The sequence below is a fragment of the Podarcis liolepis genome (assembly GCF_965112155.1).
Source record: "Podarcis liolepis genome assembly, chromosome: 8".
NCBI lineage: Eukaryota > Metazoa > Chordata > Lepidosauria > Squamata > Lacertidae > Podarcis > Podarcis liolepis.
Genome location: NC_139560.1, coordinates 48999053 through 49014249, shown reverse-complemented (window position 1 = coordinate 49014249; position 15197 = coordinate 48999053). Strand labels below are relative to the sequence as shown.

Genomic DNA, 15197 nt, shown 5'->3' with positions numbered 1-15197 from the left:
TTCCCACTTCACTCATAAGCCTATAATGGATGAGTGGAACAGAAATTTGCCGCCTTCTCATGGGTTTTCTACAAGAGAGTGGTTAAAACATGGTCAGTAAGTAGCCTGTAACATTAAGCGACATCAAGTGTGTGGATTTTTAGAAATAATACGGCACAGCATGAAGTGCCAACTGCAAGAGTAAGACCCAGGTGATTAGCCCCTGCAACACCATTAAACTCCAAGAAGTCCCATTTTATCCATAACCATACTTTTAAAGAGGGAGCAAAACCAGTGCTTTCTCACACATTATCTTACTTCATTTGTGGCTGGTTAAAGCATGTTAAGAGGCAATCAACCTTTGTAGTATTTCCTCATTTTCAGTGGGGCTTACTCCCAAATGTTCACAGGATTGAAGTCCTAGTGGGTCAAACAGATTCACTGGGAAAAAACATTTTGGCTTTCTATTTAAGAAAGACTACAAAAGGAAAATAAGAGGGGGGAAATTCTTCCCTCTGCAAATGAGAGGAAGAGCATTCCATGAGTCATACTGAGGGTGCATGAAAATAAATGTGCCCTGGGAGGTGGGTAGATTATTTAATCCCATCTGGGACAGGTAAGAAAGTGTCAGAAGTATGAAGGAAAAGGAACCCTAGAACACAACTTGAAATGAAGATGAGGTTACCACCATTTCCCCCCACCACAGTATATTTCCTATGTATATAGCAGCTGTAAAATTCTGTAGATGTTTCTTCCAACATGAAAATAAGTGAAAGCTTCATTTGTTGAATCATGACAAGAAATTGTGATAATCCAATTCACATTCCTATTAATATTTACACATACACAATGCAGCGTATGTACAGAGAAGTTTCATATATGTAAATGGGAACAGACCAACCCCCTCCCATCCAATGCTCAGGTTGCATATATGTGTAAATAAAACCATATCCTAAAGACAAAATAAAAATAAATGGGAACAGGCCGACAATATTTGCTCCCTAGATGTAAAATAATTGTCTCTTTTAGAGCTCAGTGCATCTAAAACCAGTGAGTAATTTGTACAATGATAAATAAGTGGGCGCTAGGCCTTTCTTTTAACATGGGAGGCAAAAATTCAGCAAGTGAAGCTGCTGAATTCTGCCTGCCATAAAGGTATTACACAGGTGTCTATGGGGAGAGATAAAAAGAAAAAGAATACCTGGTTTGCTAGCTTTGAACAAGTTTGCCACACAGTCCTTTGTAGCAGTATCCTTATCGTCTGCTGGCTAGGTTTTCTCCATTATTGAGACTGGGCAGCTTCTACTATAAGCTTTCACCAGCTGCTACTAAAGCCTTGTCCACCCAACCTCTTCTTATCAAATGCTGCTTTACTTGCTTGTGTGACTGAAGAGGAGAGGCGGGGCAGTGTCTATTATTTTCTTGTGGATTCCAAGCTCCACATGTGCATTTTAAGCATGGTGGCACAACTGCACTAAACTCCTTCCCTCCCAAGCTATGAGGGAAAGGGAGGGAAAAGGCATCCATTTCCTGCATACAGGGGCATATATATATATATATATATATATATATATATATATACACAAGAATGTGCATGATGGTGCCTCTTGAAATTTGATGTTGGATGCCCCAGGGAACTGTTTACATTCCTTACTTTAGAGCGATGTCCCAAGGAACTATATAGAATATTAAATGGTGCTTAACCAGAGAGCTAGCAGTGTGCAATTATTGGCCCATCATACTCTCTAAACAGCAACAACATCCTTTTCAAACCTGAACGTCAAGAACATCTGCATGGTGAATAAACATGTAGAGTTGTGTCCAATGTAGTAGTACTATGTGAACATCCTTTAAGTGCGAGGATTTCAGCTTGTGCCACAGAATGTTTTCTCCCTCTCCTACCTTCATTTCACTCCCAATTTGTTCTAGGAGTCCCCCAAACTCTATGGAGCAGATATAGGGAAGGTTCAGGGAAAGTGTGGGGAGAAGGTGGAAAGTCCTGTTGTGGAAGCAGGAATTCTTGTGCTGATAGGACATGATAGTTGAATACTGTCCATGGGAAACAGAAGTTCCTAGCGAAATTCCAGCTTAGTGTTCTGCCTGTGGCGTGTACACTCCAAACACCATTTCTCTGGGAGCAATGTGCCAAAACACAAAAACCCGCTGGGAAACTTTGTGCCACTTTGCTGCTTCTGTGCTTATCCATTTTAATCAGCAATAGGAAAATGAAGAATCTGTGTGCCTATTCTGCTGGGTTAGCTTCTGAATTAATACAAGCATCCTGTGTCTGAATTAATACAAGCATCACACACTTCCTGTGTGAATATTCCACATGCATGAATTTTGACATGTTTATACACTTGGATGCTACAACCAGATCCCCTCTACATGCAGCAAAAATGCACAATGACGCAAAAATGCACAATGACCACATTAATTTAGGTATGCTCCATCTACAATTTCTACACTGCTTAGAAAGTACTTTGATTAAATAGTTTAAAACAAAAATAGCAAGAAATAGTAGTTCATCACATAGCTATCAACAGCAATCAGCATAGCAGCCAAATTGAAGTCCTTGTTTGGAGTTATTCTATCCTTGGAATAGACAGTGCCAGAGACAAAGAATAAGGAAGGCTTCATAGAGGGATCTGGTTGGCCATACTTGAAAACAGGACGCTGTGTGAGATGGATCTCAATCTAGTTCAACAAGGCTCTTTTTATGTTCTTAATCCATCTATCTAACGATTTCCAACATTCTCTGTGTCACACTCTTGAAACATTAGTCACACTTTTGGCATGACTAAGGGACACATTTCTGTAGATGAAAGAGTCTATGCAGACAGGGATGGACTCAGTTTTCATGAGCTTCCCTTGAGTAGATGGCAAAGAGCCTCCAATTTGGGAGACATATCAGAGACAGCAAAAATTGACCCTCTTCACCTCCTCCCACCCAAAGGCACTAGGGTTTCTCAGTGTTCTTGTTAACCTTACAAAGGAAGGTTAATTTTGTGTTTGTTATTCATTCACACTAGGGAAAATAAAACACTAAACTTTTTGATAAATTTAGCATGAGCAAACTCCCTTATAGTGGAGTGGTCTGACCATCACCAACAGGGATAGGACACAGAGGGCAATGTATTTTAATACTCTTCTGGGTTAAAGCGTTAAAATCGAGATGTGGAAAATATGGAAACTAGGAGAAGCAGGATTGAGATTTGGAGATATGCTTCAAGGTCCAGGCTATGGGAAGTCCCGAAAAATTAATAATTATAATTTGGATGATAATTTGGTCTTTTTTAAAGTTTTTTTTAATTGGATTATAATTTGATATAATTGGATGTTTTTTTATTGGAAAATTAATTAAAATGATTTAACAAAAAATAATAATACTCTTCTGGGACAACTTAACAGAGTTCCCCCCAGGAGCTCAGATAGGCTTAAACTGAGACATAGTGACTGAGGATTTGGATCCACGTCTCCCTAGGCACATCCAGAATCCCTCCCTCCACATAACGTATACCCAATCATAATGGCAGTCATTCTAATAGTACAATAAGAACATTATATTATTAGTCAGTTCTTCACAAAAAATGGAGAATTGGTCAGAATATAAAACTACAAATCTTATCATGGAACTTTCAAAGATTTATTTTTGTCAAAGTGTATAAAACTTCAAGAATGAAAATTTCACCATCACAAGGATTCAACCATCTGTTAGCATGACCAATAGAATTTATTAAACATTGTATTTACAACTATTTACATATGCTTTAATAGGTAAATATTAAAATAGACAATGTACAATTTTTCATTGAGAGGCATTTGTAAGGGAGAAGCAGGACACTAAAAGACTTGTTTTGAGACCACAATGTAAGAGCAGATTTATAATCTTTTAAGATTTTAAACATAATACTCTTCATAGTAAGTCATAGGCATGGCATTACAGCAGCATAGCAAAAGACAAATGGCTCTAGGAAGTCAAAGTGTTAATCCATTAAGCACTGCTGCAACCACACTGAAAGGGACACTCATGCAAATTCCTCTGAATGAATGGATGCTGTACAGAAGCAGTGCTTGGTGGATTGGCACCGTATGTTGCAACCATTTAGGTACCACACAGTAGGAAAAAACCTGAACTGAGCTAGCATGCAATACCACTCAGTCTCAAATCTTAACAGTTATGGTGATGGAACAAGTAGCTAAATCAAATACATGCCTTTTAAAAGAAAATTGCCTATACACTACACATAAGAAACAACAACTTTGGTCCAATAAAACATTAGACAAAACAGTTTTACAATTAAAATATCTATTTTTATACAGGGTTGAACGTTAAATACAAGATTATTTACAATTGCGCAATATGTATAAAATAAGTTATTTTAAAAAATGAAAACAATATTACATCTTTTCCAAAAAGAAAACTGTACAGTTAACCTATAAATTATATAAGATGAATAGACCCTCACTCCCCACATTCCCACAAGCGTGTAATATTTCCCACAGCTTGATGTTTTGTTTTTTGTAGGAGTTTAAGTTTAATAAAAATCATTAAAGTGAACATAAAATAGCAAGTGCTTTTCAGCAGATTTTTTTGTAACAGCTGCCAGCGCTGTTAAAACTTCAGTGAAAGATTTTTGTGTGTGTACATAAATAGCTCTGTTGGGAAGATGCTTTTTGGACCTAGGATTTAAAATAAATACCATTTGTAATAAATGGTATGCACATTTACAACATTGAATGAGATTTTGTGAAGCATTTTGATGTTATATATGGAAGATTGAAAAAGGCTGTATTCCACATTAGTGCTATATTTTTAAACGAATTACATATATATTTCACAACGTTAAGCTGTAACAGACAGCAAAGAGATGCTAGCAGTCATATAGGCGTCAATTCAAAGTCATCATTAACATCCACAAGAGGAACATAGAATTCCTGAATTTCATAAATGCTGATGGATTTATAAGTTGCAGGATCAAGTTCTTGTAGTTTAAGCTGCCATTCCAGTCTCTGAACAGCGTTTAAAGCTGCTGCTTCATGTTGTTGCCTCATCAAGAGACATGTCTATTTCAAAATAAACAGATGAATAGTCAATTATTCCAAGTACACCTTAATGTGAACCACATACTGAATTCTCCAAGACAGGGATGGCCAATTTGACAGTCCACAGGCCAATCAAACCCCTGAGACGATTTGATCTTATACTTGTGAGCCTATTCATGTTTTGAATAGGGTTTTTATTTTTTGTAATTCTAGAGGCAATTAAATATTCCATAAAACAATGCTAGCACTTTTAATAAATCAACCCTAGAGCAATTAGATGCTAAAGCGTCAGCTCCTTTTACCTAAAGCTTTAAAATGCTGGCTATTCCTGCTTTAAGGGGGGTCTTTAGAAAAAGATATTCATTCTGCACCATTTTCTTTTCTCAACTCTGTACATATGCCGTTCACTCTGAATTAGATCCAGTACTAAGCATGTGTAATTAAAAAGGCAACTTCCATGAGCAGGACATCTGCTCATGAAAAGTATCCCCACCTAATTTTCAGGTATCCTCCCTTTACCCTCATCTCTCTGTGTCACAGCCCATCCCATTTAGCAGAGTCCCCTGAAAGATTTCTAGGTATTTTTGGAGAACTGCTGTGGAGAGGAGGTCGGGTGGGGAAGTCAGCTACTGCCAACCTTGTTACATGCACTTAATTCTGGGTCCAAGCCCTCTAGACATACACCATATATTCCATAGATGCCAATGGCATGATTTCAAAAGAATTCTTAAGGTGAATGGAAATGCTTCCATGTGCACTTCAGGGCTTCTCCATATTTTGTTCCCCACCCTTTTGGATGGATACACGGGATACACTAAGAATATCCTCCTGACGCCTTGATATACATGACGTCTACTCACTGAGTACTGGCTTCCTCATTCAGTGCAATATTAAGGCAGTTCCACAAATAAAATTGACACGTTTGTGATCCCTGCAAATTCCCTGAACTGAGAAACCCATGGAGGTAGGAACTCAGGTGTTGTTCTATTCCATACATGTGAGCAACTTAATGAATTAAGACATGTATTATCTATTTTCTCCTGAATTTGCTATGACACAAAGAATGTGAAGGAGACCACGTGCTAGATGGTTTATTGCAGCTTTCTACTGAAAGATCTTTTTTGGAAAAGGTCCAATAAAAGCACATACCTTTAATTTGTCGAATTTATCATCCACGTCCTGTAACCATGACATAAACTGTCGTGCATTAAATCGATCTCTAACTGATGCTTTGCTGTCATCGGTCTGGAAATCAAATGTATTAGAGATTATAGACAATGTTAATTATATAGTAATTTATTCCAATGCTAAAAATAGTAGACCCATATTTTTAAAATGTTAAGAGTGATGAAAAATAGTAGTTTGGATCCAAATGTGACCTTGTCTCCATTAGGTGCAGAGATGGGGAACCTGTGGCCCACCAGATGTTGGAACTACAACTCCCACCATCTCTGACCATTGGACATACTGGCTGAGGTTGATGGAAGTTAGCTACACCTGGAGGTCCACAGGTTTGCCGTTTCTGCACTAGCAGAAGGCCTCTTCCAGTCAGGCTGTTTCTGACCTGGTGTGGAGAGTGAAAAAAGTGATTCTCCCATGAGCCAGATTAAATCTGTTTACACAAGACTTTACACAAACTCTTTCAATATTTTTAAAAAGTTAAAAGTGAAAAACTTTCTTCTCTGCAGACCATGCAAATTTGTCTTCAGCATCCAGTTCTTCTATATAAGAATTCTAGCCTAATGTTTCCCACTAATTTAACTAGGACTGAGATTAGCCAAATAGAGTAATTTCTCCTCAACAGATTCCTTTTTAACAAATTGGTTTTACAATGGGTACCTTCCAAATGTCCAGGAAGGAAGATAATTTTAGGAACAAGTTGCTAGAAGTTTAGACAATTCAATGAACAATTTCATATGTGAATTCTTAAAGAACTCTAGCAGTATGCTGTCTGAATCAGCAACTTTTAAACTTAGAATTAAATTTAAATACCATATTGGCCCGAATATATGCTGCACCCACATATAAACCACACCCTTAAAATTCAAGGCTTATTTGCAGGTGTGGCCACCAAGCCGGTGCTGACACTCGGCGCCCCGCTCCCCAAGCCGGTGCTGGCCGCCCCCGTTCAGGGCGGTAATGCCAGGAGGCGGGCACACAGCGCACTCAAAAGCCAAGCGCCGGCACCGGCTTGGAGAGCTGGGTGCCCACCTACCAGCTGGTTGGTGGTGCGTGCACTTCCTAGCTGGGGGGGGGGTGCGCCTGCCTCCCAGCTTTTGGGCGGTACATGTGCTCCCTAGCTGGATGACCTGCGCATGCTCCCCCCCGCCAACCAGCTGGGAGGCAGGCGTGCCACTCCCCCCCCAAGCAGCTGGGAGGCGGTTGCGCTGCTTCCCCCCACCGCCAAGCAGCTAGGGAGCGAACACTGCCAACCAGCTGGGAGGCGGATGCTGCTCCCCCCACTCCCGCAATCAAGCAGCTAGGGAATGCGTGTGCTTCCCAGCCACTTTCAGCAGCATATGGTAAAAAGTCACGAATATAAGCCGCACTTTAACCTTTCAGGGTCTGAAATTGGGGAAACGTGCAGCTTATATTCGGGCCAATATGGTAAAACTTGTTTTCATGTTAACTTTATTAGACTTAGTTTGAAAAAGTAACTTCAGCTATGGGTTTATTTCCAAACCAAACCTTAAAAGCAGTCTTTTTAAAAATTTACCTGGCTGTCCATAGGCACATTATACACTTCAGCATCCAGCAGTACTGTGCATGCACTGAATGGTAAAGTCTGATTAGCTAAAGTTCTTGCTGCTCGATAATGGACACGCAATACTTCTTGCTCATTGGAAACAATAAGCTTTTCCTAGTTAAACAAAAAAATAATAATCAGAGTTTTAAAACACAAAATTTCATTAAAATACTATTTGATCATTGTTTTTCCTTTTCTGAAGTACACTTTCAAGATTTTTGAAATGTAATATTTCTATTAATTCTCTCTATTAATTCATACCAATAAACATGCACATTTACAGAGATTTCATACAGAAAATACTATGAGACTTGGCTTAGAAATCTAAGTAGAACTTTCAAAACTTCCTGGTAAGAATGGCTTCTTATATGAATTTCTTAGCACAGTGTAAACTCTCCTTTTCTTTAAAGGAATTCCCAGGTATATATAGGTTCTGATTGGAGATGCAAGTTTTTAACAACTTCTTAACAATCTACCGTATTTTTCGCACCATAGGGCGCACCGGACCATAGGGCGCACCTAGTTTTTAGATGGGGAAATCAATAAAAAAAATCTTCCCCCCCCAGCCCCAAAGAGCAGCGTACAGGCTGCGCACAACCTCTCCCTGCCGGAGGGGTTGTGCGCGGCTATGGCACAAGCCAAGGCAGCGAGCGGGATGGATCCGCGCTGGCTGTTTTGGCTTCCTCTTTAGCCCCGCGCAGTCCCTCCCTGCCGGGAGAGGCTGTGTGGAGCTAAAGAAGCCATAGCCCCGTGCAGCCTCTCCTTGCCGGAGGGGTTGCACGCAGATATGGAGCAAGCCAAGGCAGCGAGCGAGATCCATCCCACTCGCTGCCTTGGCTTCCTCTTTAGCCCCGCGCAATATCTCCCTGCCAGGAGAGGCTGCGCAAGGCTAAAGAAGCCATAGCCCCATGCAGCCTCTCCCTGCCGGAGGGGTTGCGCGCAGCTATGGCACAAGCCTGCATTCGCTCCATAGGACGCACACACATTTCCACTCAGTTTTTGGATGGGAAAAACTGCGTCCAATGGAGCGAAAAGTACGGTACATATTGTGCTTAAATCTTAACATGTAACAGTTTTTCTTCATTCTAATCCTTTCTCTTTAAAAGGATAAAACTTTTAAAAGACTTGCCCATCTTTATACAGTCATCAGTCTACTGGGTGAAAATAAATAAATGAATAAATAAACACTATCAGCCAAGATTTTATGGCACTTACCCTCTCAATACTGTGCTGCAAACGAAGTTTCATCCTTACAACTTCTTGTTGTCTAAACAGTTCTTTAAGTGGATCTGACAGTGAAGGAGGTGGTGTGATCTGTGAAAAAATTGTTCATGCAATATCATTTATATACAATACTGTATACATAAGCAAGAGCCATAACATAGTCAACTAGAGGAAAAAATTATGGTGCTTAAAATGTCACTGAATGCACATATTTGTATCACAAATAGGGAATTAAATATATGAAGTTTACTGTGTTAACATCAACATTGTTTGAAGAATCTTTATATATATATGAAAGCAGCACATCAAGCAGATGCAAGTCAATGGACTGCATTCATATGTAACGCTAAACCATGGCATAGGACAAGTCTGTGTGAGCCTTGTCTATTTTTCCCTGGCACAGCTTGCAAGGAATTTGAAAGCTTGTTTCTGTTTCAGATTGACTTCTGAACCAGACAAACTGCAGTTAGTTTTAACAACTGTTTACAAAAACAAAGCCAATTTCAAATTGTAGTTTAAGAAGATGGCTTACTTGAGTAAACCGTAGTTCATAATAACAGTTAATCTGCAGTTTAAGGTTCAGATGTAATGTTTAAACAGACGTGGAAGCTTCCAAACTCCTTCACCTTTTGACAGCATTATCTGTCTTCTCCAAAAATCTGGCTAACAAGTCCTCCTAGCAACTTTCCAGTTGCATAATCACTGGAGACAAAAGGGCAATGTAAAGTTATCTTGTAAAAAATGTGGAAAGCAAACTATGCTACTCATGATTATTTTCTTGGCCCTTTTGGCATCAGCTGGTTGCATCAAAAATACATTATTTGTTTTACATTTAATAAGAAAGTAGAAAACAGCAGCATAGCTATTCTCCTTACGCAAAAACACCCCCTTTCTCATTTAGTTTATGCAGAAAGTAAAATATATTATTGTTATTGTCAGGGAGAGGCAAACGGGAAAAGATGAAAGGACAGAAACCAGCAGTTATAGAGAGCCTAAAGAGATTATCAGCAGCTTGTCATCTGACAGTCAGTCTGACATAGAGGGGGTGGAGGATGAGCCTGGGACAAGTCATGCTGTACACAGAGGAAGTAAGGGGAGGAGTTTTCGCAGACTTGCATGCTGGGTGCGGAAAAGGAGGAAGTAAGATTAGAGGGAGCAACTGCGCACAAGGGGAAGGAGGCTAATGGAAACGCTGGAGATGTACGTTTGAACTTTGTCAAATAAATCAATTGTCTGGAACTGGCTGGAAGCCCGGAGTCTTATCTATGGCCAGCTGGACAGCACTAAGCCTCTGACAGTTATGGGATGGGGACAGGGGTGGCAAGGAGCATGCAGAACTATCAAGCAAAAAGTAACATGGTTGCAGCATGCTCCTACTATGCAGAATAGGAATCTGGTTCCATTAGCTTACACTGGAATGAACTGAACAGTTTAAGAGATTGCTGAGAGTATATAATTCACTCTATTAAAACTTAAATACCCAGTTACTTACAGTTGGAATGCATATCTTGCTCAAAGGGTTGCCATCTAAGAGGTATGATCCATTGAAGGTCACATATTCATCGTAATACTGAGGCGCTTGAGGAATAACACTACACAGTAATTTACGCTTTTCTTCTATTTTCTTTCTTATGTGCAAATATTCAAAGTATGGATTTGCTCTCTCCGAACTGTATGGCTGGATCTCTTCTAGTTTGAGAGCGTCTACAATAGCTGCCAGAGACTGGTGAATTTTTTCTTTAGCTTGCATTAATGAGGGATTCACTTGCACAGGCTGAGGAACACGTGACAGCTTTCTTTTACGAGGATGATGCGCCTGAGCATCATCTTCCTCAGTCAGTCTTATCCTTCCTTTTATAGAGGAAGATGATTCAGAATCTCTTTCTGATATCTGAGGACAACCAGTAAGATTTTGCTTACTTTGATTAGCAAGCATATTTGCTCTGTTCCTTGTGATTCTTTGAGGAACTTCATACTGTTCTCCTTTATGGTCTTCTATTGCTTCTTCCAATTCTGACTTAACACTCGCACTGTACTTATGCACTTCATGTCCAGTTAATTGTGAATGGCTTTCCAAACAAGGTGAAAGGCACTGTTGCAAGTTTTCTTCCATTGAACTGTTTTCCATGCTGTCTATATTAAAAAGTTTTCTGTTATATTCATTAGCAATTCCTTTCAGCGCTCTGCCATTTAGATCCTGTAGATCTATTTCATTTTTATTACTTGTCATATGGGATGAATACAGGTAATCAGAATGGTCTTTTTCACCTGCAATCTGAATATCAATCATGCTGCTATCTAGCTCATCCACTTGTGATGTCTTATAAATGAGCTTACTGACTACAGAACTTGCATTAGGGTGTAAACGAGGATCATTTGCAATAAAATCCTTTTCAAAATGTTGTGAAATATCTTTAGTGAAGCTTTCAGGATACACAGTGATTAGCACATCTGACTTTTTATTGTTTGATGGAAAGAAAGTTTTTTCTATCTTCTTTTTACTGTTTGTATCTACATCTAAGATTGAATTGGTAGCTTGAATGGCACTTTGTTGGTGTTTAACAACCAGAGACTCTTGGCTGCTAATATCTGGTATAGAACGCTTTGACATATAGACTGCATCTGTGATTGGCTGAATCCGAGACGAACAAGAAGACTGGAGAGAGAAAACAGCTGCAGATTCCGGCGATGTAAAATTTGCTGTGTTTTCAGCATGATGAAGAAAAGGTTCAGAATTTTTCTGTTCTTTCAAGATTTTATTTTCAGAATTGTGTATGGCTGGGACAGTTGCTGCATCTTGCTCAAAGCCAGGAAAATTTGAACAGATGCACTCACTGCTCAATGAGTTAAATCTATCCAAAGGTACATCCCATGGTTTACTTGATGGAGTCGTATTCTGGCTGCACTGCTCCAAAGGTGTATGACTTTCTCCTGATGGGTTTGTCAGAGTAGCATTTTTAACTGCATCTGATGTAATATGCTTGTTGCTAGCAGATCTAGTTGGAGATGATGCAGAACTGGAATGCATGCTTGACATACCATTTTGGGAATCCTTCTCCAGCAAATTACAGCATAGTGATTCATGTTTAGGAGAAGGGCAACTATGACTCTGAACTGAAAGCAACGCACTGTGATTATTTTCTTCTGACACTCGGGGCTGCTTTGCATTTTCACAAACAACAGATGGCATACTACACCTTCGAACTTCTACAACCGGCCTGCACTCGTTTATAATAAGTTTAACATCCTCAACAGATGCTGATCTCACATAAGCTGGTGGAAACCTGTTTGGAAAAGGTGCTTTATTGCGCTCCGGCAACTCTGATAAACTATCAGTCTCATGATGAGCAGGTGATTTGGCACTAGGTAAAAATGGTGAATGTGAAAAAGACATTTGAGAATCAGATCCTTCAAGCATGAAGTCTGAATCATATTCAGTTATTGGTCTTGGAGGAGTCACTGTTGTATGGCAAGAATCCTCCGAACTAGCCACTGAAAGCATGGACACTGATCTGGATGTTAGCCCTGTCTTTTCACTTTCTGATCTGGGAGATCTACTTAAGCTGTTGTCCTGTAGCAGTGACAGTTTCCCACCAGCTGCTAAATTCTTTATGTCAACAGACTGCGATCTACTACTTGTAGCATCTTTCAGCTGCTTATCCTTCACACAAGTATCTGACAACTCAGAGCTTTTTGAACGAATCAGCTCTTTAGTTTTTGATTCAGTAAGCGGATGTTTTGTTTTGTCCTTATCTTTTATTTTGTTAAGTTCTGAACAGGATCGATTCTTCAATCTTTCTTTTTCTTTCTGTTTTATTTTTTCTTTGTGTTTTCTATGCCATTGTTCAATTTCCAGATCTTTAAGACTAAGCATTCTTTCAAAGCTTGTCTGCATCAAATCATCATTCAATAATCTCTTTTCTTTAGGCCGACTGTCTTTAGGTGCTGATGCTGGTTTTGACTTAAGCTTTTCAGTTTCAGGTTTTAGCTTAAGTACGCTGTTTGGCTGTATTTTATCTTTATGTTTGTCACGCTCTTTATATCTATCTATATCTTTATCTTTTTTATCTTTCTCTCTTCCATCTGGAGTTTTCAGTAATTCATCTTTTGGTTTCTCTTTCAAGGACAAGGTTTTTTCAATGCTACATTTCTTCTCTTCTGGAACATGCTTTATAGTTGCAACTGTTGAACTATCCCGATCTCTCGGTTTTTCTTTTTTCTCAGCTTCCTTTTCTTTTTTACCCTTTTCAATTTTTGAATAGTCAGCTTCCTTTTCAGAAACCTTGGATTTTCTCTCAATTCCAGGCTTTTCTTTGCATTCTGACAAGTATCTATCACTTTTTTCTTTGTCATGCTTTTTATCAAGTTTTTCTTTAATTTTTTCTCTGTCATCAAGCTTTTTAATAGTATTTATGCTTTTTAATTTGTCATTTTCTTTATGAGATTTTTCTGTTTGCTGAAAATATGATTTTTCTTTTTCTTTTGTCTTTTCTACATTTTCAATGGGGTCTGATCTTTCTTTTTCTGACTTATGTTCACATTTTATTTTTTTCTCTCTGTCTAAATGTTTTCTTTCTACTTTTTCAGTAGCAGAATTCCGCTTCTCAAGCTTTTCTCTATGTTCCTTTGTGGGTTTTTCCTGTTTCTCAAAGTCTGTTTCTTTCTCTACCAAAGATACATTAGTAGCTAAATCCCTACCACCTAAACAAAACAATTCTGTTTCTTTATCAATGAACATGTCTTTTTCTTCCTTTGTATCTTTTGCTTTTTCCTCCTTGTCATTTTCTTTTTTATTTTTCTCTCTCTCCTTTTCCTCTCTAAAATTTCTATCTTTTTGAAAGTTTTTCTCTTTCACATATTTGTCTTCTTTCATCAGAACTTTTTCCAGCTTAGATTTTCTCTCAGAGGTTTGAGATTCATGGTCCAAACTTGATATATCCTCTGCTTCATCACTTTTAAAAAAGTTCTCTTTCCAAAACTCTCTATCAAACTCAATATTCCTTTGGGCCTCCTTAGAACTCTCTCGATGCTTGTTCTTTTCCTTTTCTCCATCCTGCTCCTTTTTGTGCTTATCCTTTTCTTTATGTTTCAGTTTATGCTTCTTAAGTGCTTTCCCCTCCTTATCTACTTTTTTCAAGGTACATTCAGAAATTTCAAAGGATGAGCTATTGTGTTGTTCCTCCTTAAGTTTAGGACTGGATTTTTCACCAAATTCAGAAATAAATTCTTTCTGATGTTTACTTTTGTCTTTGTGCTTGTAGGATTTGCCACTGGAGCTTTCCAGTACAAACTCAGAGTCTGTATTATGATCATACTGCACTAATTCAGATTGTGATGTTACTTCAGACCCTCCTGGAGATAAACATGTTTTAACATTTTCTTGTTTAAGTGGAGTTGACTGCTTTTCAATTAATCCACATGGGTGCTTAGGGGATCTGCCTGCAGTAATATGGAGTAAGGGCAAAGAAGAATCCTCTTTTGAGTTAAAAGATTTTCGAAAATTCTCTTCTTCTCTGCTTTTGTCTAAAGATTCTAATACAGAAGCACCCAGGTTTAGTACTCTGGAATTCTCTTTTTCAAGTTTTAATTGTTGGTTCTCTTTATTTTTGCTTTGATTTTTTAGTTTTCTTTTAACTTTTCCTTTCTGTTTATATTCACTAAAAGCATATTCTTTTTTAATCTTTGCATCAGAATTTGAAGTTTCTGTGACAGAACACGGAGAAGAGATTATCTTTTTGTCCTGAAGAATGTCTTCATCTGAACTTTCAGAACTTGAATATAAGACTCTGGAAGGCTTCTGTTTCTTATTTTTAAATGGTTTTGGAAATGTTACCTTTTCCTGTTTAAGAAATAGGTTACTCTGTTCTATTTCAGATTCATCCTCTTTTCTCAGATCTTTCCTAGGTATATGTCTGTCATCAATCATTTTCTTAACTTCATCTTCATCATCATCTTTAAACTCATATTCATCAAGAGCAGATGAAAATGATGCCTTATTGGGAATGTGCTTGCTGTCTAGAGATTCTTTCTCTGTCTCAGAATCCATAGTCCCATCTATACTGGAAGGATTTACAGACGGTGTCTCTTCAAGATCTAGAAAAGAAAATGAAAAGAGTCAACAAATATATTTATTTATTTACTATTCATGACAGTGAATATTACTTTTAAAATGATGTGTATGTTACATGTGTTTTATCTCTTT

The 15197-nt window shown here is 38.5% G+C and overlaps 1 protein-coding gene across 7 annotated transcripts in view; it reads right to left on the bottom strand.

Moving 5' to 3' along the window:
- Positions 1-3693: 3693 nt before the first annotated feature.
- ANKRD12 (ankyrin repeat domain 12) overlaps positions 3694-15197 on the bottom strand; it is a 48984-nt gene continuing 37480 nt past the window's right edge. For all 7 annotated transcript variants that reach the window (XM_083518455.1, XM_083518453.1, XM_083518456.1 and 4 more), the window contains 5 exons: positions 10488-15088; positions 8987-9085; positions 7742-7885; positions 6175-6270; positions 3694-5046 (listed from right to left, as the gene is read on the bottom strand). In XM_083518455.1, the coding sequence (XP_083374581.1) occupies positions 4861-5046; positions 6175-6270; positions 7742-7885; positions 8987-9085; positions 10488-15088 (5126 nt within the window). In that variant the 3' untranslated portion in view covers positions 3694-4860. The remainder of the gene's footprint in view (positions 5047-6174; positions 6271-7741; positions 7886-8986; positions 9086-10487; positions 15089-15197) is intronic.